Source organism: Mus caroli, chromosome 7 (genome assembly GCF_900094665.2).
Source record: "Mus caroli chromosome 7, CAROLI_EIJ_v1.1, whole genome shotgun sequence".
Lineage (NCBI taxonomy): Eukaryota > Metazoa > Chordata > Mammalia > Rodentia > Muridae > Mus > Mus caroli.
Genome location: NC_034576.1, coordinates 58,749,541 through 58,773,095, shown reverse-complemented (window position 1 = coordinate 58,773,095; position 23,555 = coordinate 58,749,541). Strand labels below are relative to the sequence as shown.

General features: G+C 40.8%; 1 protein-coding gene across 4 annotated transcripts in view; it reads right to left on the bottom strand.

The window, feature by feature from the left end:
• The window catches only part of LOC110297519 (E3 ubiquitin-protein ligase HERC2), a 171,722-nt gene that overhangs the window by 64,672 nt on the left and 83,495 nt on the right, over nucleotides 1-23,555 (bottom strand). For all 4 annotated transcript variants that reach the window (XM_021166289.2, XM_029479794.1, XM_029479793.1 and 1 more), the window contains exons 36-52: nucleotides 18,416-18,603; nucleotides 17,637-17,829; nucleotides 15,442-15,624; nucleotides 11,581-11,762; nucleotides 11,012-11,159; nucleotides 10,741-10,937; nucleotides 10,192-10,422; nucleotides 9,037-9,175; nucleotides 7,668-7,811; nucleotides 7,196-7,338; nucleotides 6,648-6,915; nucleotides 6,422-6,558; nucleotides 4,750-4,848; nucleotides 3,283-3,451; nucleotides 3,059-3,184; nucleotides 2,164-2,272; nucleotides 1,910-2,049 (exon numbers count right to left, since the gene is read on the bottom strand). In XM_021166289.2, coding sequence (XP_021021948.1) covers nucleotides 1,910-2,049; nucleotides 2,164-2,272; nucleotides 3,059-3,184; nucleotides 3,283-3,451; nucleotides 4,750-4,848; nucleotides 6,422-6,558; nucleotides 6,648-6,915; nucleotides 7,196-7,338; nucleotides 7,668-7,811; nucleotides 9,037-9,175; nucleotides 10,192-10,422; nucleotides 10,741-10,937; nucleotides 11,012-11,159; nucleotides 11,581-11,762; nucleotides 15,442-15,624; nucleotides 17,637-17,829; nucleotides 18,416-18,603 — 2,796 coding nt within the window. The remainder of the gene's footprint in view (nucleotides 1-1,909; nucleotides 2,050-2,163; nucleotides 2,273-3,058; nucleotides 3,185-3,282; nucleotides 3,452-4,749; nucleotides 4,849-6,421; nucleotides 6,559-6,647; nucleotides 6,916-7,195; nucleotides 7,339-7,667; nucleotides 7,812-9,036; nucleotides 9,176-10,191; nucleotides 10,423-10,740; nucleotides 10,938-11,011; nucleotides 11,160-11,580; nucleotides 11,763-15,441; nucleotides 15,625-17,636; nucleotides 17,830-18,415; nucleotides 18,604-23,555) is intronic.

The window sequence follows — 23,555 nt, the reverse complement described above, 5'->3', positions numbered from 1 at the left end:
TAAAACATGCATACATATTAGAGTTAATAAGGCTTGCAAAAGTACACTACCCGCACACATCAGTTTATTTCCTCACAATACAACGCAAGTTTCAGAAAAAAAAAATTTAAATAGTTGGAAAAGCAAATGCTTAGGAATAATTTTAGACAATGTTTATGGCTTATATAATAAAAAATTTTAAAAAACTATAGTTAAGCAGGCCTTGGAAATGATCATCATCTCTAAAGCAGACAGTCAATACAAGAATGCTGAAATGTTCTGGTAGTAACTCTGAGGGACATAGCAAAGACTGTAAAGCCAAGACACAGACTGATACTTTTACATCCATGTTAATGTCTACATCATTCACAACAACCAAATGGGGGGTAGTAAATGCCCATGAATAAATAAGTGGATAAAAACACCTGGTATATGCATATAGTGGACAAGTGTAACTATCAACCAAGACACATTCTGATACACATTACAACACAGATGAACCCTAAAGACAGTGTGTAAGGAGTTGGTCTGGTGAATGCTAAATACTGGCTCCCAAGATCTGGTCGCCCAGAGGAGGAGATCCTCACCTATACCAAATGATGCTATGTAAACTTTGCCCCCTAAGTTATCCCTGATTGGTTAATAAAGTTGCTGACAGCCTGGGCTAGGCAGGAAAGAGGTAGACAAGAGCAGTGATTCCCGGGCTTGGGGTCTGAGGTAGAGACTAGAGGGATAGAAAGGAAGCTAGTTAGTCACCATGGAGTAGGTGGATCGTGAGCACATAGCTATGAGGGCTGGCCTGATGGATAGGAGCTGCCTGGGTGGAACACTGCAAGTGATATCTCAGGGATCACCACAGGGAAGTAGACAAAATAGCTTAGGGGGCTGATAACTGCCCAGCTCTAGTACTTGTAAGCTTACTCTAAATCTAAAGGTTTCTGTGTCTTTTAACTGGGAACAATATGGTCTGAAGTGGGATAGAAAACCCTATTAAATATGCAAAAATGGCAAGGGGTATAGCTCCCCAAGAACTATATTTACCACAACACAGTGTGGTAAACTAAGCCACAATCAGCGAGTAAATATTTGACACATCTGCCCACATAATTTACTTTAAGTACACAAGTTCATAGACACAGAAAGCAAGTTGACACAAGCTTAGAGTCATTCAAGAAGATGGAATGCAAATTGAAAAAAAGTGCCTCCATTAGATTTGTCTATAGGCAAGTTCATGGTGCATTTTCTTAATTACTGATTGATGTGGGCAGGCCTGGCCCTTGAGGGAGCTACCCCTCATCAGATGGTCCTGGGTGCTAAAACAAAGGAAACTGGGCAAGTCAGGGGTGGGAGAGAGTAACACTCCTCTATGGTTCTTGCCATGGTCTCCTGGATTATGAATTTGTAAATTGCAAATAAACCCTTTCTTCCCCAAATTACTTTTGGTCCTGGTGTTATATCACAGCAGCAGAAATCCTAACTAAGACACAGGGGATAGGGAAGAGAAGATGAGAAAGTTAAATGCTATTGTCTGTTAGGGTAGACACAAATACATAAAAGCACCAGTTGTACAGGACCATATACTATAAATTTATAATGGCAAAATCTGGGCTCTGTGTAGTTCAATAAAAATATATAATACAAATGAAAACTTACACTCCACCAATTTCCACTGCATCCACCAACCAAACATGCTCTTAATTTCTGGAGGTAATTCTAACATTTCTTCATGGAAACGCAGACAAGCAAACCTTACTACTCTAAAATGAAAGAAGTAGGGGGAAGCGGGAGGAAATGGGTCAGACTGCCCCTTCTCTCTACCTGTGCTCCTTCTACAACACTCACTGTACACATACGAACCTAAGAGCAAACTCCAGTCATTACCTAGCTAGTGATATTTGATGGAAGACAAAACATAAGCATTCAGATCTACCTGGCTCATTAATCCTGCCGAAAGTATGCCTGGTGTTGTGTTTTTTTGTCTTGAAACATGTTTCACAAAAATCAAAGTCATCACAGTTTCTACATTTGAATCTGGATCCATTGATAGGAAAAGTCTGACAGCCATCACACCTGTTTTTAAAATAGATGAGTTGATAAGAAAACAATGAGGTCACTTTTAATTAATTTTAAAAGAAAACACTTCCTCCCCAAAGAAATTCAGCAATCACAGAATCAGGAACTCACGTAACCCCTGGATGAATACTAGGCACCAACTCCATTTCTGACAGCAACCCAGTCCAGTGAGACTGCTGGGGAAAGTCCACAATGATGTCTTTCCCATTGGCACTGAAAGCTAGCACAGGATAGAAACTCCTTGAGGATCGTTTAAAGTCAGCATATACCTACAGTAAACCAGTGTGGCTCTGTATACTATGCTATAGTTGCTCACATGTGATAAAGAGTGTTCCCTGAGAAGTACAAGGTAAGAAACTTATGGATGAAATGGCACACAAAAACATCAGTCAGCTCCAGGAGAGAAGAGTGGCTTAACATGGTTGCACTAAGAAGTAGTTTCCGATGCTTAGTTTAATAAACTATAGTCTCTACTTTTATTCATGCTTATAATCTCCAAAATAACACTTAGCACCTTCATATATTAGGGAATAAAACCATATTAATAAATAATAATTTCTATCCTTTAAGAACAATCTTCTTTCAAAACATTGACTTAACAGCCATAATCATTTTTAACGTATCCTTGTTTCGATCATTTAAAAATTTTAAAGCAATATATATATACATATATATATATATATATTTATATATTAAGATATAAAAGAAGTCTTTTGTTCTTGCATAATCTGAGAAGTTCTAGATATGCCCCTAATCCCTGGGAAAGAACCAGTATTGTAGCATCAAATATTTAAAGATAAAATAATACATGTCTATTTTTCTCTACCAAACCTGTTTTGTTTAACTTGACTATTTTTTATGTCTGTTATTTCTGTCCCTTATTATATTTCTCAGACATCTTCATTAAACTTTTTATAGGCTAGTTAAAGTAAATACATGATAAGTGTATACAGAAATGACAGGAAAGTATGCTCTTTAGGACAGCACGCTGCTGCTGGGATGTTACCTTTCACAAGCCCCACACTTTGATGGGTCACAGATCCCCACTTGTATTTTGGTGTGGTAACAGAAGCTTTGACCCGTACTTTATCTCCAATCTTGATGTGAGAAGAAGAACTCGGTGGAGGATAGCCTAAGGATTTTATTGGCAAATGGACAATGATCAGTGTTTGTTCATTTTCTGGAAACTGTGTCTAAGAAGTGCAATACATTAACAAGGGATGTGCTCACCTATAAGTTCAACATGAATATACCTAACCCAGTAAGTGCCGCCTTTCTGCTGCCAATCACATTGAACATTAAGGTCATGTAATCCATCTCTATCCAGTTTGATGACTTTGCCCACATCACCTTCACATACTTCTTCATATGTTCGACAGCATCTCACCATCATTCCCACCTAAAATTGAAATGCAAAGTCAAGTCAAGTACACCTAAACAAGAGATATAATAGCATTCTCTATTCTTCAGAAAAAAAATGTATTTAAGACCCAGATGTATGCTTATAGTACCATGCTGGTTAGTTTGTCAACATGACACAATTAGAGTCACCTAAGGAGGAAGGAACTGTAAGGAACTGCCTCCATCAGTCTGGCCTGTAGGCATGTCTGTGAGTCATTTTCTTGATTAATGATTCATGGCGCAGAGTCCAGTCAGCTGTGGGCAGTGCCATTTCTGGACAAGTGGTCTACACAAGTTGAGCAAGTCATGAGGAGCAAAACTAGTAAGCTGTATTTCTGAATGACTTCTGCTTCAGCTCCTGTCACCAGATTCTTGCCTTAAGTCATTGCCCTGACTTCCCTACTTGACAGGCTGTGACTAGGACATGTAAGTCAAATAACCCTTTTCCTTCCAGGTTGTTTTAGGTGAGATGTTTTATCACAGGAATAGAAAGGAAACTAAGATACGTAGTATTTAGATTAAGGGGATCCAAATGTCTCTGGGAAATACATACATGAGCCTGTATCATCTTTCACCACAAAACACTGTAGCTACAGATTGTAATGTTCACATAAGAGGACCCTCTGATTATCAAAAAGAGTAACAGTGGAAACATATCCTACAGCTGATGAAATTCATCATGGTGATAATAAGCAAACCAAAGCTTCTTGGTCACCTTTATAAGCAGCAGACCACCAATTCATTGTGAAAACTGAATAAAGCTCTTATATTACTGAAAATAATTATGGTGCTTATCCTGTCTTTCCTTCAAAAATTGTAATACAACTAGAATTGGTTTTAAAAAAATCCATCAAAGAAAACCTGAGCTGATAAATGCAAAAGCATTGAGTAAGTCAGAAAATCACCATCACGCGGGCCTACAATAAGTCTAGGTTTGGTAGACTTACTGTAGAACAAGCAAGATGAGTAGGTACCCAATAACTGATAGTCATCAATATAAAAACCTAAAAAGCCTTCTTACCAAAGTCTCAGCATGAGTCCAGTCACTCTCCAATCCTAGTTCACGCTCGATTTGCACTTTCCCAACATAGATCTTACCACCATCCCAAGAGCAAGCTACCTTGCTGGTCTCTAATAAGCAGATCTTACTAAGCCAGGCTGACTCTCTTCCTCGTAGGTCAGCAGGCTCCCTGAGAACAGGGGTATCTATCAACTCAACTACTGCTTAGTATATGGGAGATATTCAAGTATTTGTCAGACAAAGCATGAATAAGGTTCACCCTAAGGAATGCCCACCTGAACGTTCTCTCTCACATACACAGCATAATCATCATTACTCAGGAAATCAGCACGCTTCTTGTAAGTCTGGCTCTCAGTCACAACAGCACCAGCAGCCTAAATGACAGAAGCATATTCGAAAAAGAATTGAGAAATATACTTAAGAGAGACTGTTGGCTTGACATGGTGGCTCACATCTTTAATCCTAGGTAGCAAAGACAGATGGATCTCTGTAAGAGTTTGAGGCCATTCTGGTCTACATAGTTCCAGGCCAGCCATAGTAAATAGTAAGACCCTATTAAAAAAAAAAAGAAAGGAAAAACAAACAAACAAACAAACAAAAAACTCACTATATCTATAGTATAAACAAGTGCAGTAGGAAATACTGTGTTTTCTTTATAAAAATCTTTCTACCTTAATATCAATGGCACAGTATGCAAAATAAGTATTTATAAAAAAATTTTATATACTATATCTTATCATATCATAGTGTTGTGCATACATGTATGTATGTATACAACATGCATGCCTGGTGCCCAGAGAGAACTGTGATGGTTTGTATATTATTGGCCCAGGGAATGGCACTATTTGGAGGTGTGGCCTTGTTGGAGTAGGTATGTCACTGTGGGCATGGGCTTAAGACCCTCACTCTAGCTGCCTGGCAGCCCTCAGATGAAGATGAAGAACTCTCAGCTCCTGCTGCACTATGCCTGCCTGAATGCTGCCATGCTCCCACCTTGATGATAATGGACTGAACCTCTGAACCTATAAGCCAGCCCTAATTTAATGTCGTCCTTTATAAGATTTGCTTTGGTCATGGTATCTGTTCACAGCAGTATAACCTTAACTAAGTCAAGGACAGATCAAATTATATATAGTTGTAGGCCACCATATGGGTTCAGAGAATGAAATCCAAGTTTCTACAAGAACAAGTGCTCTTAAGCACTTAGAAATCTATCCAGGCTAAATGAATTTTAACAGTTCTCAATATCCAAAAATTTCCAAGCCTCTAAAATATGAACTTTATAAAACAATTTTCTCAGGTCAGAAATCAATATGTCACACAAAACATGATTTATTGCTTGCTTGGGTGGTTGTCTTTAGACCGGCTCTCACTATGTACCCCAGGCTAGTCTCCAACTCTTGATCCTATGCCTCAGTCTTCAAAGTGGTATTACAGTCATGCAACACCATACCAGGTATTTTTAATACAGATTGTAATACTTCCATGCTTCCAAGGCTAGTCAGAAACTGCTATATAATGGAGACCAGCCTTGAACTCATGGTTCTCTTGCTATAGAGGGCCCAGAACGTTTATTTGTATTTTAACCAGACAATATCTAACTATATTGCTAAGACCAGCTTTGAAGTCCCAGGGTTAAGCAACTTCCTGCTTTCAGCTTCCAAGGTAACTGTGTCTACAAGAGGCATAATCTTCCAGTGTTTTCAGTATATTCTAAAAACTACCCAACATCACTAGATTGCTATACAATGGTTTATTTTAAAACTGAGAGAAATTTTAATGGAGAAAAGCTAATTATCTCAGCAGCAAAACAGTAACTTTGCTATGTGCCTGGCAGAATTGTGGGTAAATCTCATAGAAAAGTTCACTGGTTCTTTTAAGAGATGGAAAGAAGTAGTATAGAAGAATCATCGTATAAGACAGACAGGACACGTGGAAGCTACTGACCACAGGGTAAGGGGTATCATCCACATCTTCCACCACCTCCTCGTCTGAATACTCGTCAGATAGTGTTTCTGCATCCGAGAACTCTGTAACCTGGACATCAGAGTGGTCTAGCAGCCACCCAACCAAGGCTTCCACACCTAGGAGCAAAAACACTCAGCTGCCACCAAGACCAATAGCACAATGTCAAACCCACAAGCAAGCAAGCATGGACAAGAAAAAGTCATACCAGGCAAACCAGATGCATTCCCAGAGGTGCCGGTGAGCGACTTCAGAGCAAACTCTATATTTTTCCTTGGAAATCCCATTTCCATGAGCTGCACTACAATAGGCAGAGCAGGAGCTGGGGACTGCCTGCGCTTCTTCGCCCTGGCAAGATGGATGTGCTGTACAGAGACTGGGGTTGTGGCCTCACTGGAGCTGCAGTCTTCACACCCTGGACTTGAAGGATGTGTGGATTCCACAGCCAAACACTGACAGAGGGCCAAAGCAGCAGCCTGGGCAGATAAGGAAGGTTTGTAGATGGTCTTCTATCTAATATCTACCATATAAGGAAATGTGAGTGACCAAAATCTTCTATGAGCTGCATTACAGGAAGCCCCAGATTCATGAGTGAGTCTCAAAATGAACTAATAAAACCCCATGTTAGAGACAGGAAAGCTAGGTAAGAGAATTGGTAGTCAAATAACGCTGCTGACTGCTTCAGTAACTGCTAGTCAATTAGTCACTCACAACTAAGTATACTGAATTAAAACTGTCAAGACTAGACAAGTGTACCTCAAGTTCCTGTTTATCAAATATTGCCTTCACAGGAGATGGCTGGGTGGCTGAGGACAGTAACTGCTGAAGGAGGATCATGGGAGGCTGTGGCCCTTCAGGTGACATATCCCCAAGGTCAGGGGATGCAGCTGCTCCATCATCTGAATTTAAAAGCACAATTTAAACACTCTACTTTTCAACAACCAACATCTCTACTCTAGATAATGCACTGGCTTCCTGTACCATACCTTACACAGCTAGGCATGAGAGTTCCACCCCAACCCTCAGACTCACAAATCTTTTAAGATGACAACTGCATTAACAGTTGGTGACTAGCAGTCAGGCCCCACAGCCTTGTATGGGTGTAAGACACCCGTATTCTCCTTTTAAGACCTGATTATTCATATCTCTTGTATATTTTTCTACTAGAGTATCTTCCTTTCTCTCAAATTTATTTAAAACATTTCTAAGAAAAAGAAAAAAAATATACCTGTATGAAGAGTTCCAGTTTCCTGAACTGCTGGCTGAGATAGTATCTGCCTCAGTTTGTCTTGGTGGGAAAGCAGTGCCCGCCCTGCTTTCAGGATATACAGCTTTAACTGCTGGCTCCGCAGCAGGTCCAAGTCTACTTGTCCTACGGAACAAAGGAACCCAGTAAGAACCTTATATCCAGCTCAGACTCTTCTTCACCGACCATGTCATCTCTGCAACATGAAGGCAGTGACATGACCTTCAGGAATGAACTGATCACCCACATCAGTGACATATTACTGTCATGAAGTAAACTCTTCTGATCCCTGGGCTTCTTCCTTCAAATCTCTAGATAGCCGTCTTAATGAGCTGAGCAGGAAACTCGAACCACATAAACATATAGTGTCATCATTAAATATTTCCCAAATTTCTGAAACTCTAACCAGACACAAGTAAAACATTTTCTTATTTTCTTAAAATAATCCTATGAGGGATTCTCTCAGATGCATCTAGTATAACTGGAGCCATTTCCCTAGAATGAGCTCTCTGGTCCAGTGATGTGAAGCCATGCCACATGTGTCTGACAGCAGACCAAGGAAGCCACCCTGAGATGGTCTATGCAGGGGAGGAATAGCTTTCCCCAGCAGGATATGCAGGAGGCCCAGGAGGCAGCACATTAAGTGTAGGTTGAGAGAATGAAAACACCTAAATTTGGCCCATCTGGCAGTTGTTTGTTCACCATGATGAGAAAAATGGTGGCAGCTGCAAGAAAGTAGACTGAATTTGAGACAAACAGTTGTTTATATCCACAGGCCTGCCATTCAGAGTTGTGAACTGCAGAATTAAAGGTGTTTACCATCCTAAAAGCTGGAGCAACAATAACAAATACGGGGGAGTCTGCTCAAAGAGCAGACAGAATGAGGTGGGGTCGTGAGTGAAACCACAACTACTTCAATGGTATAAAAAGCAAGCAAAGAAACAATCTCAGAGATTAACCAAGGGGCAGGAAAAGGAAAGTCATAAAGGTAGTACTCTAGACCCAAAGGGAAGAAAGCTTTAAGCAAGCTATCCACCATGCACAGAGACAAAGCCAAGAGAATCCAAGACAAAGGGCTCACACCCATGGTGTCATAAGCCAGAGGTAGACAGAAAATGAACACAGTATCCTAAAAGTTTGCTTAAATTAAACCCTTACAGTCAGAAGCACTGAGGTTCCAAATGTAAGGTCAAAGACAAAAACCTAAGAAGTATCTTATATTCCCAACTATAGGCTGATAAGCACTAAATTCATTTGAACTCCAAGGTTTAGCAGTCATGTGAATGCACTCTGAGTAAAAGGCAAATGACGCCCGTTCTGACTACTTCACCACGGAGCACTATATACTGACCTGCAAAGGCCTGTTTTGCTGACTTCTTTGTTTTGTGCTTCTCCAATTTGCTTCCAGCAAGGTTCACCAACTCAGCCCAGACAGAAAGCATAGGCTCCGTGAAAGGCAAATTGTTCACACTAAAGGCCACAGCAGGGAGCTGATGAGAGAGCACAGAAACCTTCAGAGTTGCTGGTGAGGTTAATGTATAGTCTGGGACGTATTAGAGCATGAGCCCTAAATTTAAACACACAAACCCCAAGTCATGTCCAACTGAGAATAATTCTGAAAGATACTGAAGAATGACAAAGGTGTATATATATAAGATGTAATCTATATTAATGTTTTCATAACCAGTTGTCAGTAATAACATCAGGGTGACTGTTAAAATCTAAGAAATTTTCTGTAAATTCCAAATTTTCTACATGTATTTATTCCTTTAATATAACCAAAACACTTATTTTATTAAAAATTGGTCAAATTGCACTTGGATTACATCAAAATTATATAAATCTTCTCTACTGTCCCTAAGTCATGAGCTTATGCTACAGTAGCTAGTTAAGATATGGTATTCAACATAATTACAATACATTTTTCTAACTAAAGAAAAAATGGTTTTTTTAGAAGTCATTTTTTAGAAGTTTATTCAATAAAAATGTTTTAGAAACTCCTAAACTGCTAAAGTTACTGTAGAGAGAATAGCTTGTATATTGTATAGATGCATCACCTGTCAATTAAAAAGCCTATAGCCTATGGCTTAGGCAGGAAATAGAAGGTGGGACATATGGAAGGAGAAGGAATTCTGGGATAAAGTGAGATGGTAGATTCAACTGGAAGATGTGACTAGAAAGTGATACGGTTAAGGTATTTGTAAGTGTATTTTGAGTCTGAGTCTTATTTCTGGGAGCACAGGGCTGGGAGGAAGAACCAGGGCCAAACTTCTACAAATTACCTTACAGACTGTTAATCCCTTTTTATGTCTAGGATGTTGAAAGTTCCCTGGCTGTGTGTCCCCATGAGTCAGGCCTTCCTTGGGTGTATAAACTAGCACAAGAAGGAAAGAGGTAACTCTCCTGATTCTCATAGCTTTCAAGAAGGCGACATAAAGTAGAGGTTCTTCCAAGTTCTAATGTCACAAGCCAGTTTCGCCCCCAATACTAAGCACAAGCTATATACCGGTTTGAGCTGATTCAGTGGGCAAACTCGGCACATCCGCATGTCACAGAACTGCACGGTGATTCTACCCTTCGGAGTGATTCGAGTCACTGTGCCCTCTCCAAACTCATCATGCATGACCTGGCCTCCCAGGCGCAGTCGACCATCAATCCCTCCAATGACAGCGAGGACTGCCATGAGTCCACCCACTTCAAGGTTCTCAGAGTCTGGGAAGTAATCTTCTAACTGGGCCTAATGAAGAAAGGAAGGAAAGGGCAAATAAGCACAAGGCGCACAGGCCTCCAAACTGCCTGCCTGGCCTTACGAGTCTGGCACTTTATCTCATTTACTATTTATAAACTTATTTTAGGACAGAGTATTTCACTCCACTGTCCCAGGCTTGAAGGCTCAAGCAAACCTTTTTACATGACTGCCTTCTGGATTATAAACTTCTTCAATAATGATTTCCATTAAAATGCCCTTAAATGGTAAAACAAAAACACTTTGTGTTTTAAAAGATAATTTAAAAGCTAAAGTCCCACCGTGCTTATTTGAAAACATGAAACACACCCTTTCTGATGTCTTTCCGGCATAGCTTTGTGTGACAGAGCAAAGCTGGGAGTTAATGTATTTGTTGATGAGGCCATTCCACTGGGTCAGGGAGTGCAGAGTGCGGAGCAGCCCCACCACTTCTTCAGCCAGCGTGCTGCTGTGGGTGGCAGTCAAGGAAGCCTGGGGCCGGGCCCTCCGCTTTCTCAATGTGGATTCTGAAGCAGAGAGAAAAGCTGTGATGTACACTGCTCACTGAACAGAAGTAATGAGTAAAGGCACAGCCACTCACCTCTAAGTAACGGAACGTCAGAAGAACAAGTAGTAAGCAAACTGCCCAAGAAGCCAAACAGCTTTTCCACAAGACACTTCATGTCCCGTGCCCTTTCTGTCTTGTCCCATGATGGAAGAACTGCTTGTAGCAAATGAACAGCTAAGATCTGATCAAAGACAACACAAAATGACAATTTTAAAAGACATTACACATTTGTACCTTCTTTCTACTTCCTTTAAAATTAACGATGTACAACTTGATTCATTATTAATCAAGTTGGTTAATAGGCAGGATTAGCAGGAAATTTCAAATAAATGTAATTTGTTTAAGTGAAAGTTGTTCTTTAAACTTAACTCTTGGCAACTGCACTACTATTCCAATGGGGCAGAGAGCAAATAAAGGCAATAAACTCATTAGCAACTTACACGACTGCAGTAATCAAGAACCTCAGCAACCTACGACGCCAGAACAACTACTTAGTGCTACTCTCTACATTCAGCATGAATAAAGAAGCCTGGTTACAAGGTCGGGGAGCTTCCGTACTGCCCTGTCTCTCAATGAACTGGGCTTTGCCAGCAGCGTATTACCTGCCTCTGCAGGGAGGCAGCAGTGAACGGTGCATGGCCTTCCACAACCTTCATGAGCAGTGTGATCCACCTTGGGGAGCTGAGAGCACCACAGGCCTGTGGGGTGAGTGCAATGCTGCGGACGAAGCCCAGTGTACACCAGCTCCGGTGCTGTTCCCTGGCCACCAGTCTGTCTGGAGGAGCTGCCAGAAGAGACAAAACATGCTCAAGCCAAGTCTCGAGAAATCAAAGCATTAGCACAACCCTCACATCTTACATAACCTACTAATTCATTTTGGGCAATAGGCTACTTTCCAAGAGGACTATGTGAGAGGAGTAGAGGAAGGTTTTTAAGTTAGCTCAACAAACAGTTCACAGCATTTATTTTTAACCTTTGAACTGAATGGAAATCAAATTAGTTAATCTATTTATACAGTTTCAAGGAAATAAAATCTATAATTCTAACATCAGTAATTAACGATATGCTTCATGCGCCTTACTTGTCCCTATGATCTCATTTTGATCTGCCTCCTAAAATGGCCACTGCAAGTTCACGAGCTCTGCTCTAGAAGACTAAGAATGAACTTTACTCAGTTCTTTTCTTAGGTAGCCAGAGCACACGATCCCTGCTTTCACTTCTCTGATACTGGGATGAGAGAGACATACTAATATTTCCAGTGAGAATGAAGTTTTCTGTTCCTCCTGGCTTCCCAGGACATGTTTATTCCTTCTCAAGCTAGGACATGTAGCCTGATATCTGAGTTCCAACAGGACTCTGCTGGGAGCTTCCCAGATCCTACTGCAGTAATAGCAGCAACTTCCTCTGCCCCGTGTTGCCTTTCAACCCTCCAAGCTCACATAAGACATAGGCTCACACACTAACATTCACTCTCATACATTCACATATACTAAAGACTAAATCATAAACTACTCAAACATTCAAACATTCTCTGCCATGGTCACTCACATACACCCACACACTCTCTCCTATACCACCACTGTGATCACTAGTAGAATCAGAATGATATAATCTCCATTCATTACACATATACATATAGAACCTAAGATGCATGCCCATACTTTACATGTATATGCATCCCTCTCCCTCATACACATAAAATAAGACATGTTTAAACAACTACTTAGACAAACTCTAACATTCATACACGTCCACTTGCACTCACATCCACCTATGCACACTGCATCACCAACCAAGCCTCCTCGTTGTGACACTCAAAATTCTGACCGTAACGTTCCTGTATACTTTTAAAATAGTGCAACCACAGAAATCACTGTCTGACACCAACACAATGCATGTGCTCACTTACATATATATGCACATGCAATCACTGCTTCCATGCTATCATATATTATCACAACAGAAAGGGAACGGTATCAGCCCAAGACCTCAACCAAGTGCTTAACACAAAGATTTATTTGCTCCAGAAGGACAAAAGGCAGGGAATAAGCAACAAAGAGAGGAGATAGAGGACAGGGAAGAAGGGGAAGGGAACAAGAAAGAAGAGAGAAGAGGTAGAGTGCCTCTTGATAGAGAAGACAGATGTGGCCCATAGGCAAATGGTAGTTTATAAAAGTAAATGGGGAAACCCTGCGTTAGGATGAGATGCCTAAATTTTAATTGGACAAGTTAACTAGGTGAGCCAAAGGGGACTTTTGATTGCAGGACTTCAACACTTTGATAGCTGGACCTTGGTTGTTAGCCTCGGGAGAAGAAAGTGCCAAATACAGGAATGGACCTTGGTGGCTAGCTTTAGGTATGTAATCTAACAGTTTTAGGAAGGAAGAAGGAATGAGGATCAGGGCAAGGCCTGCCAGAACCACGCCTGTCATATTTGATCTGGCTGGAGCCCCTTCACTGACCAGGTCTAGTTATTTTTATCCCCTTCACCCACATACACATTTCCGTACTTTCACTGCCACTGGAAAACTCAGATTTACATGCCTGTATATCCTCAATTCTTCCTGTACATTCAAGCATATTTCATATATACACTTCTAATTACACTCACACTTGCACCCACACAACTGGAACATACATACATACAAGCTCATTCATACCACAGATGATGCGACTACTTGCCCACATCAGTATGCCCTCACAGACATTCACTCACTCACTCACAATCACACTGAAACACTCAAACATATGCACCTTTACACTCTCAACGCAGAATCATTCATTCATTCAGCGTGATGGCTGTTCTTGGTTGTCAACTTAACTACATGGAATTACCTAAAACCCAAGATGCTAGGTATACCTGTGAGGGATTTCTCCTGATTAGATCATTTGAGGTAAAGACCCATCTTAAATTTGAACTACACCTTCTGGTAGCAGCCTATATAAATTAGAACAGAGGTTCCTAACCTTCCTAATGCTACAACCCTTTAATACAAGTCCTCATGTTCATTGCTACTTCCTAAATGTAATTTTGCTACTGTTATGAATTATAATGCAAATCTGATAAGTAACACTTATGAAAGGGTCATTTGACCTTCAAGGGGGATCACAACCTACTAATTAAGAACCTCTGGCACACGTAAAGGAAGTGTTTGCTCTTTGCTTGCTTGCCCTCACTATCACTGGCAAGTTCGCTCCCTCACTGATACTAGAATCTTTGTGATTCTTATATAAGCTGAAGATCAGCAGAGACATTCAGCCTTGTGGACCAAATAACTACTGTACTCTTGGACTTTCTGTTGGGAGACAGCCATTGTTATAATAGTCAGACCAAATCCTGTAAGCCACTCTAACAAATGCTGTTTTTATTCTGATAGATTAATTCTATCAGTTCTGTTTCTCTAAAGAACTCTGACTAGAACACTCAGCAATGACAAACATATTCTATCTCATATCAACATACTGAAATTTAAATGCACAGAGCTAAAATACACTCATTCAATCATAAATGTATTCAAACACATCGATGTGCATTCACATTCGCAAACATGCTAACAGTTACGTATGTTCACAAGTTCTCTGACAGTCATAGAAATATATGCACATAGGAATATCCACCCAACTTCCTCAAGTAATATTTGCGACTGACAATAAGAACACCAGCAGTAGGTCCTAGCTGGAAATAAAGTCTACGCAGATTAATACTAAAGCTGAGATGACATGCTGGGCTGGGTGAGCTCAGCAAATGAACGGTGCCCAGAAGAGAAAAGGTCATAAGTCATGCAGACTACAAGCAGAGAGATGCAGAGACTCCAGTGAGGTCCCAGCCCCAGACTGACAACAGAAGGAAAGGGGGACCGTCCTGTAGAGCTCAGTGAGGAGCATGGCTCTGTGGACCACCTGCCTTGAAGATTCCTAATGTCCAGAACTCTAAAGGAACAACATTAGAAGTTGACTGTTCCCATACATCTCTCCCAACCCCCATTGCCATTCACATGTTAAAAGTGTTTAGTATCTCAAAATGGTCCTTAGTAATAGTCTTGTTTGGAAATGGAGTCACTAAAGATATAAATTAGATCAGATGAGGATAACTGGCATTCTTGTAAAAAGTAAATCTGAAACACATGCACATAAACACACATGTACAGAGGAAATCATGTGAACAAGAAGATACAGACTAGGTTGATGTGACAAAAATTGCCAAGCAAGCCACCAATGCTAGAGAAGCCTAGAGCAGATTCTCCCTGGTAGCCTGAGAAGAACTAGCCCTGCCAGGACTTTCTATTATTTATCATACATTGTTTCTAACGCCTCGTACCGCAGTCCCAGAAACCTTATTACATTAGTGCTTACACCCATGCTGATTCACATTCTAACATCCAGCCCACAAACACACAAATATGAGAGATTTATACAATATATCTATGCTGAGGTTCTGTGTCCCATAATTATTCATTTCATACCTGGCTTATCTGTTGTTCCACTTTCTACTAACATTCGAAGTAGTCCACACAAAGTCTTGGTGGCCTCGCTCTGCATGATGTCAGCATGAACTCCAACAGAGAGACACAGGGTCTGCAGTAAGTTAATAACGCTGGTCAGCATCATCGCTGTGGGGTGAATGTTCTTCTCACCTTGATCTGCTTCTGAAAAGGAGGATGGCAATAAGAAATGACAATCCCAAATAAAATTGTCTATGGATATCATTTTAGGTCTCTAATATCACTTTTTTTTTTAAAATTAGAATGTATTTTAGAGTAGTTCTAGGTTCACAGTAAAATTTAGAGGGTACACAGATCTAACAAACTGGTTTTTTAAAACTTAGAATAGGTGGCTACCTGAACTCAGTACTTATAAGAATGATAGATGACGTAGTTGTGTTTTAATATTAGAAAGGGAAACATCTTGACAAGAAATGGGGAAACTTAGAATTTATTCTTGTTTTCACTTTCTTTTTTTTTTCCTAAGAGACAGTCTCATGGTTGCCCAGTCTAGCTCAAACTCCTGGGTCCAAGATAGCCTACTGTCTCAGCCTCTCACCACTGCACCTAGCTACCCCAATCATTTCTGTCCCTACCTTCCTTTAAAAAAATTATATTGGGGGGGTGGAGAATATGCAGGTACTCATAGTGTACAGAGACTAGAGGAAAACCTCAAGTGTCTTCTTTCTTCAGGTAACATCCATTTTGATTTTATGAAACAGGGAGGACTTTCACGAATCTTGGGAATTGCTGCTTAGGCTAGCATTGTCTGGACAGTGAATCTGAGACCAACCAGAGTTCAGATGACAAGCACGAGTATAACTGCACCAGCTTTTATCTAGGGAGCTAATTCAGGTCCTAGTGCTCGACAATAATAAGAACTTTATGAACTGAGCCATCTATTCCACCCTAAAAAAAAAAAAAAATGAGACTTTAGAGTAACATTCTGTTTAAGCAACCTTATTATATAACTCAGAAGTAAAGAAATGATTGCAAGGTCTCCCTTCTTTAGAAAGACAACTTATGCTGGGCGGTGGTGGCACACGCCTTTAATTCCAACACTTGGGAGCCAGAGGCAGGCGGATTTCTGAGTTCAAGGCCAGCCTGGTCTACAAAGTGAGTTTCAGGACAGCCAGGGCTATACAGAGAAACCCTGTCTCGGGAAAAAAAAAAAAGACAACTTATCAAATGTCCAGGAGCTACAATCTGAGTGAAGGCAACTGATAGACCACTTGCATAGGCAGCCAGTCTATCTGTGGGACAAGCAGGCCACAACTGTCACATATCCATCTCTTCCCTGGCTCTAATTCTACAATTAGGAATACGCCAGATATAGCTGAAAAGGGGGCTTCACACATTTGGTGCAGAGGCACACTCTATAGCTTGGATCCACTTCCAAATTCTTTGTGTTGCTAGATAGGTTGAAGTATTCTAAATCAAAGAATATGAAGGTGCTTAAAGGAAGCAGGTGGGGCCATACATTGCAACTTGACGCTGATGGACAAAAAAGCAAAGGGTCCAGAACAATACAACATAACACTGAATCCACCATGCCACATACTATCAGGCTTTGGGCAACCACACAAACCAATCAAAAGTAAGGCTAAGGCCAGTAACCTGGCTTAGTAGGTATAGGTACTTGCTACCACTTCAATTTGTTCCCCCGAATCTACATGGTGAAAAGAGAGAAGTGACTCCCACAGTTGTCTTCTAATCTCCACAGGTATGCTGTGGAATGTCTGTATTTCAACTTTCAATCAATCAATCAATCAATCAGTAAATAGGTTTTGGTTTTTTAAGGATTATCAGGTAGAGATCAATGCCACCAAGCCTGACAAAACCTAAGTTAAATCCCCTGAGACATGGTTGATGAAAGGAGAACTGACTCCCATAAGCTGTCCTGTTAAGTTATAGACATGTAGATGAGCATGAGTGTGAGTGTGCATGTTGCACGCCCTCTCTTCCATCCTACTCGACAAGGGCATCAGGAAGTAAAGGTTAAGATACAACAACTTGTCTGGGCCCAGCTATACCAGGATCTTTGTTTGAGTGCAGCCAGAGTAGTCTTCAGATGAATCCTGACCACTGACTAACTTTCCAGGGGGAAATGATGGTCATCTAACACATGAACAATTTGCCCAGCTATCTTGAACTACAAGACTTTGTGAGTCACCCACCGGAGTCATCCTCTGTGTCTGAATCCTCTGCAGAGGGCTGTGATGACACAGGCAGCTCCACCAGCTTGAGGTCATATTTTCCTTCTTTTCCCATCCTGTATGAGTTAGTGCTGCCTGTGTCCCACTGGACCCTGATCCAGCCATCCTCTCCCAGCTCACCAATTACCCGGCCTAGACCTGGGGGAGGCCCATCCTGAAAGAGTAAAAATACAAACCAGGTAAGAGAGTGTGTGTCCTATTCTGGACACACCATAGATCCTGTTTAAATTCTGTACACAGATTTTTCCATCAGCCTCCTCCTGACTCAAACATATCTGAAAAAAATGTACAGATCATATTACCTTTAAATGCCACAAAATCACATGCTCATGTTCCTTTATCAAAGAACAGAGACATGGAATGAACTCTCTCGACTAGGGTACTCTGAACAAAGGTATTAATGAGTGTTCTAGCAATGCAAGTGGTCTCCCCAGTGACCTGACTACTTCTTTAGACTGTGAACGTAGGCCCCACAGCAATACTCTATCAACCATTCCAAAGGAAAAAAAGCTGTTGATAGCATGCTATTACTTGGACTCAGACAACTCATGCTTAGCAGTGTAGCCAAGGAAATCCCCATGACATCAAGGGAAGGACAAAGTCTTTTGCCTGTATTTTATTGTTCAGAAATCAGCAGCTAAGTCACCTATCAATCTTAAAGACCTGAATCAGGCAGCCACCTACTCTATCTTCCACTGATACATAAGATGTGCTAAGATGTTAATGAAATCTCTGAATACCTGGTCACCCCACTTCCAATCCACCCCTCTCATGACCCTGGTCCCAATCTTCATCATAGCAGCCAGTTCTGGCCCTGAAACAGGGAGCTGAACAGGAGCAGTTTCCTTCCTTGTTTCTTCCAACACTGTAGCAGAGGCTCCCCGGGAAGAAGCATTCATGTCGTCCTCAACACTGTCACAAGTAGGACCTGTCAGAACATCAAACAACAGCTAAGACTATTTTTATTATTTTTTTAAAATTGTGTCTCTACTTATGTGTAAACTATATGTCTAAATGTGGGCTTGTACATGGGGGCACAGTGGTAACATGAGTCTAAAAGACAGCCTCAGATGTCCTAGAGCTGGAATTACAGGCAGTTGTAAGCCACCAAATATGGGTGCTGAAAACTAAATGAACTCAGATCTTCACAACAGTGGTTAAGTGTTCTTTTTATCTGCAGAGCCATCTTTCTGACCTCCAATGTCCTGTTTTTAATAGACACATCAGCAGATGTGGCAGCTCAAGAGAACTGCAAGTTCAAAGTAGATTGGTCTACACAGAAGGATCCTGTCTCAAACACAAATACACAGAGAGAGAGAGACAGACAGAGACAGAGACAGAGACAGAGAGAGACAGAGAGAGGGCTAGGGAGGGAAGGGAGGAAGGACAGACACAAAGATCAGGAAGAACTGGTTAGCACTAAATTTAAAAACTCATACTAGAGCCTCATCCAGGCCAGGCCTATAGCTAACCATCTGCAAAGATCTTTCCTCCCCACTGTGCCTCCGTTCCTTGGGGGCTCTAGATTCTAGTTGGACCAGCAGAATCTAGAGGGACTCTAGATTCTCCCTCACCTCACCCCTTTGTGTCAGCCTCCAATATGCAAAGGCACTCTCTACCTAAGAACCCACTGGCCACCACAGCCTAGGAATCTGGTAGGTAATCTTAACTCTCCTTCAGTTCCTCCATTACAAGTTCCCCAGTCTCATCCCCAGCCTTGTAGCAGATCATGTGACGGGGCCTGGCCTCCCCTTTTTTTTTTTTTTTTTTTTTTTTTTTTTTTTGGTTTTTCGAGACTGGCCTCCCTTTCTAACTGTACTCTCTGGGACTTTGTTAAACCTCAGGACACACCCAGCTTTCCTCCTCCCTGTGGGTCCACTAGGCCTTCCCCTTCTAACTCATCCCCATTCCTTCCTATCTGTCCCAAATACCCAAGAACAGGTTCTACCTCAGAGCCCAGTGGCCAAACCCTGCAGGAACTCAAGAAAACCCAAACAGATGTTAAACTGGAGAATAAAAAAAAAATTTAAGAAGTAAAAAAAACCCCTCAGAGATAAGCTTCACTAACAGAGTAAAAGATATAGAAGAGAGAATCTCAGGCAGTACAGACAAGATAGAAGAAATGGTTACCTCAGCCCCACCCTACCCCCAAAAGTTAAATCTAAAAAAAATCCAGACACACATATCTAGGAAATTTTAGACATTGTGGAATAACCAAATCTATGACTAAAAGGAATAGAAGAGAAGAAACTCAGATCAAAAGTTTAGAAAACATTTGCAACAAAAGCATAGAAGAAATTTCCCCTAACCTAAAAAAGGAGGCTCCTATTAAGGTACAAGAAGCAAACACAACACCAAATAGAATGAACCATAAAAGAAATTCCCCTGGACACACAATAACCAAAACATACATGTACAAAAATATAAATTGAAAGGTACAAGAGAAAAAACCAAGTAAAATATAAAAGCAGACCCAACAGAATAGAATAACACCTGAATGTTAAGAGTTCTCCATGGAGACTCTAAAAACTACAAGGGCCTAGATGGATGATCTACAAACTCTATGAAAAACTACTGATGCCAGCCCAAACTACTACACCCTGCAAAACTTTCAGTCACAATAGACTTAAGAAAAAACTTCATGATAAAACTAAAATTTAAGCAGGCACTAGAAGCAAAACTTCAGTCTGAGAGGTTAATCACATCCAAGCAAACAGAAGGAGTAAATGATTTCAGACACACAAATCAAGAGAGGAAAAGCCCCCACAGAACAGGAATCAAACTGCTCACTGATTACTCTCACATCAGTGGTCTCAATTCTCCAATAAAAACCATAGATCAGCAAGTCAAATAAAAAAACAAGATCCATCCTACTGCTGCTTTCAAAAAATACACCTTAATATCAAGGACTGGCACTATTTCAGGGAACAAGAATGTAAAAAGATAGTCTAAACAAATCGACCCAGGAAACAAGCCAGTATAAGTATTTAATATCCAATAAAATAAACATCAAGCCAAAACTAGTAAGAAGAGATAGAGAACACTACATACCTGTCAAAGGAAAAATCTACCAAGAGAATAATTCAATTCGAAACATTTATGTGCCAAATACAAGGGCACCCAAGTTCATAAAAGAAACAGCCAAAATACACATTGATCCTCACACAATGATAATGGGTAACTTCAAAACTAGACTCTGGCAAACAGGCAGATCATCCAAACAAAAACTAAAAGGAAAAATGCTGTCATAAATAAAAGGGCCTAGCAGATACTTACAGAACATATTACCCAAACACAGAAGAATATACATTCTTCTCTGCACCTCATGTGACTTTCTCAAAAACTGTCTATATACTTGGACTCAAAGCAAGTTCCAACAGTTATAAGGTTTAAAATAACAGCCTGCATCCTATCTGGCCACCAAGGATTAACAACAACAATAACAACAACAACAAAAATGTACAAATTTCAAAGAAACTGAACAACTCACTATTGAATAAAAATGAATAAAGGTAGAAATGAAGAAAGAAATTTAAAAAGTCTTAGAATTGAATGAAAAATGAAACCCAAATATATGAGACACACTACGTTACTACATAAAATAAATGTTAAAAAATATTTTTTTAAGTAGTAACTTAATGGCATACTTTAAAGCTCTTGAACAAAATGAAAAAATAACACTAAAAAGTAGATGGCAAGAAATAATAAACTCAGGGCTGAAACCAAAAAAATATGAACAGACAAATACCACTACCACCAACAACAACGAAAAAATACAAATAATCAATGAAATGAATTAGTTCTTGGCAAGAATCAGTAAGCTTAATAATCTTTTAGTCAAATTAATTTAAAGATGGAAAGAGAGGCAAATAAATAAAATCAGAGGTGAAAAGGGATCAAAAAAGGGGAGAGAAAAAAAAAAAGAGAGAAGAGAAAACCAGGTGGTGGTGGCACGTGCCTTTAATCCCAGCACAGGGGGATCTAGGGCAGCCTGGTCTACCAAGTGAGCCATCAGGGAAATATAAATCAAAACTACTTTGGACTCTATCTTATACCTGTCAGAAAGGCTAAGATCAAAACCACAAGTGACAGCTCATGCTGGTGAGCATGTGGAGCAAGGGAAACACTCCTCCATTGCTGGTGGAAGAGCAAACTTGATTCAGCCACTTCAGAAATCAATATGGCAGTTTCTCAGAAAATTGGCAATAGTTCCATTTCAAGACCTGGCTATACCACTCCTGGGATCATCATACCACAGAAACACTTGCTCAACTATGTTTATTTGTAATAGCCAGAAACTGGAAACAACCTAGATGTCCCTCAACTGAAGAATGGATAAAGAAAATATAGTACCTTTACACAATGGATTATTACTCAGCTGTTAAAAACAACGTTACCATGAAATTTGCAGGCAAATGGATGGAACTATAAAGATCATTGTGAGTGAGGTAACCCAGAACCAGAAAGAAAAGCATGGCATATACTCACGTCTAAGTGGATATTAAGCATAAAGTAAAGGATAACCATGCTAAGTAACAAGGAGGGCCCAAGAGGGGTTGGGGGGACTACACATGAATCTCACTGGTACAGGGAAACAGAATGGACAACTCAGGTGGGTGGGAGAAGAGATTGGACAGGGGTATGGGATGGAGATGGGAACAGGAGGGATCAGGTGTGGAGAGGATGAAGGGAGAGAATACTGGGAAAAATAACAGGAATGGGGAGAGGAGGAATATCTGGGATGAGCTAGAAACCTAGCACAGTAGAAACTCAGTAGAAACACAGTAGGGATCAATGAGGGTGACTCTACCTGAGACTCCTAGAAATGGGGAATATGGAGCCTAAACTGGCCATTTCCTATAACCAGGGAAGACTCCAATGGAGGGATTGGGACACCAATCCAGCTACAAAACCATCAACCTACAACCTGTCCTGCCTCCAAGATGTGCTGGGGTTAAGGTGGTACAGAAACTATGGATGTGAATAATCAATGATTGGTCTAGCTTGAGACACATTCCATAGAAGGAGTACACCTCTGACACTACCCAGAGGGCGAGGAGCCAGAGGCTGGATAGCCCAGAGACTCATGATATACCAAACACATATGAAGTTTAAAAAGCCAATGAATGATATTCTGCTATATTCATAGATTGTCATCTGACCCAATTGTCATTCAAGAGGCTTCACCCAGAAACTGATGGAAACAGATGCAGAGACCCATAGCCAATCATTAGGTAGAACTTGAAGAGTCCTGCAGAAGATGTGGGGGAAGGACTGCAGGATCCAGAGGCATCAAGGACACCACAAGAAAACCTACAGAATCTACAAACCTGAGCCCACAGTGGCTCACAGAGACTGAACAGCCAACCAGGAAGCCTACATGGGACTGACCCAGTCCCACCCCACACATATGTTACAGCTGTGCAGCTTAATCTTCTTGTGGGGCTCCTAACAATGGGAGAAGCAGCTATCTCTAACTCCACTGCCTGCCTCTGGGGTCCTTCTCCCTACTGGGTAGACTAAATATGAGAGGAGATGCCTACTCTACTGCAACTTGATATGCCATAGATGGTTAATATCCATTAAGGCCAGTCCTTTTCTGAAGAGAAATGAGGAGAGGATGGAGGAGAGAGAAGGGCTGAAATGAGGAGAGGAGGGAGGGGAAACTGCACTCAAGATGTAAAATAAGTAAAATTTGTAAAACTGTACAAAAGACCTACATATAGGAGCTGAAACAATAAAGCCTACAGAAGCAGTAATAGGTAACTTTCACCACCTTAGTCTTGGCACTGGCTTCGTGACAAGGACAGAAGCACAGACAACAAAAGGAGAGGAAACTAGACGGACCAGCAGAAGTTACAACTTTTGTGCATCAAAGAA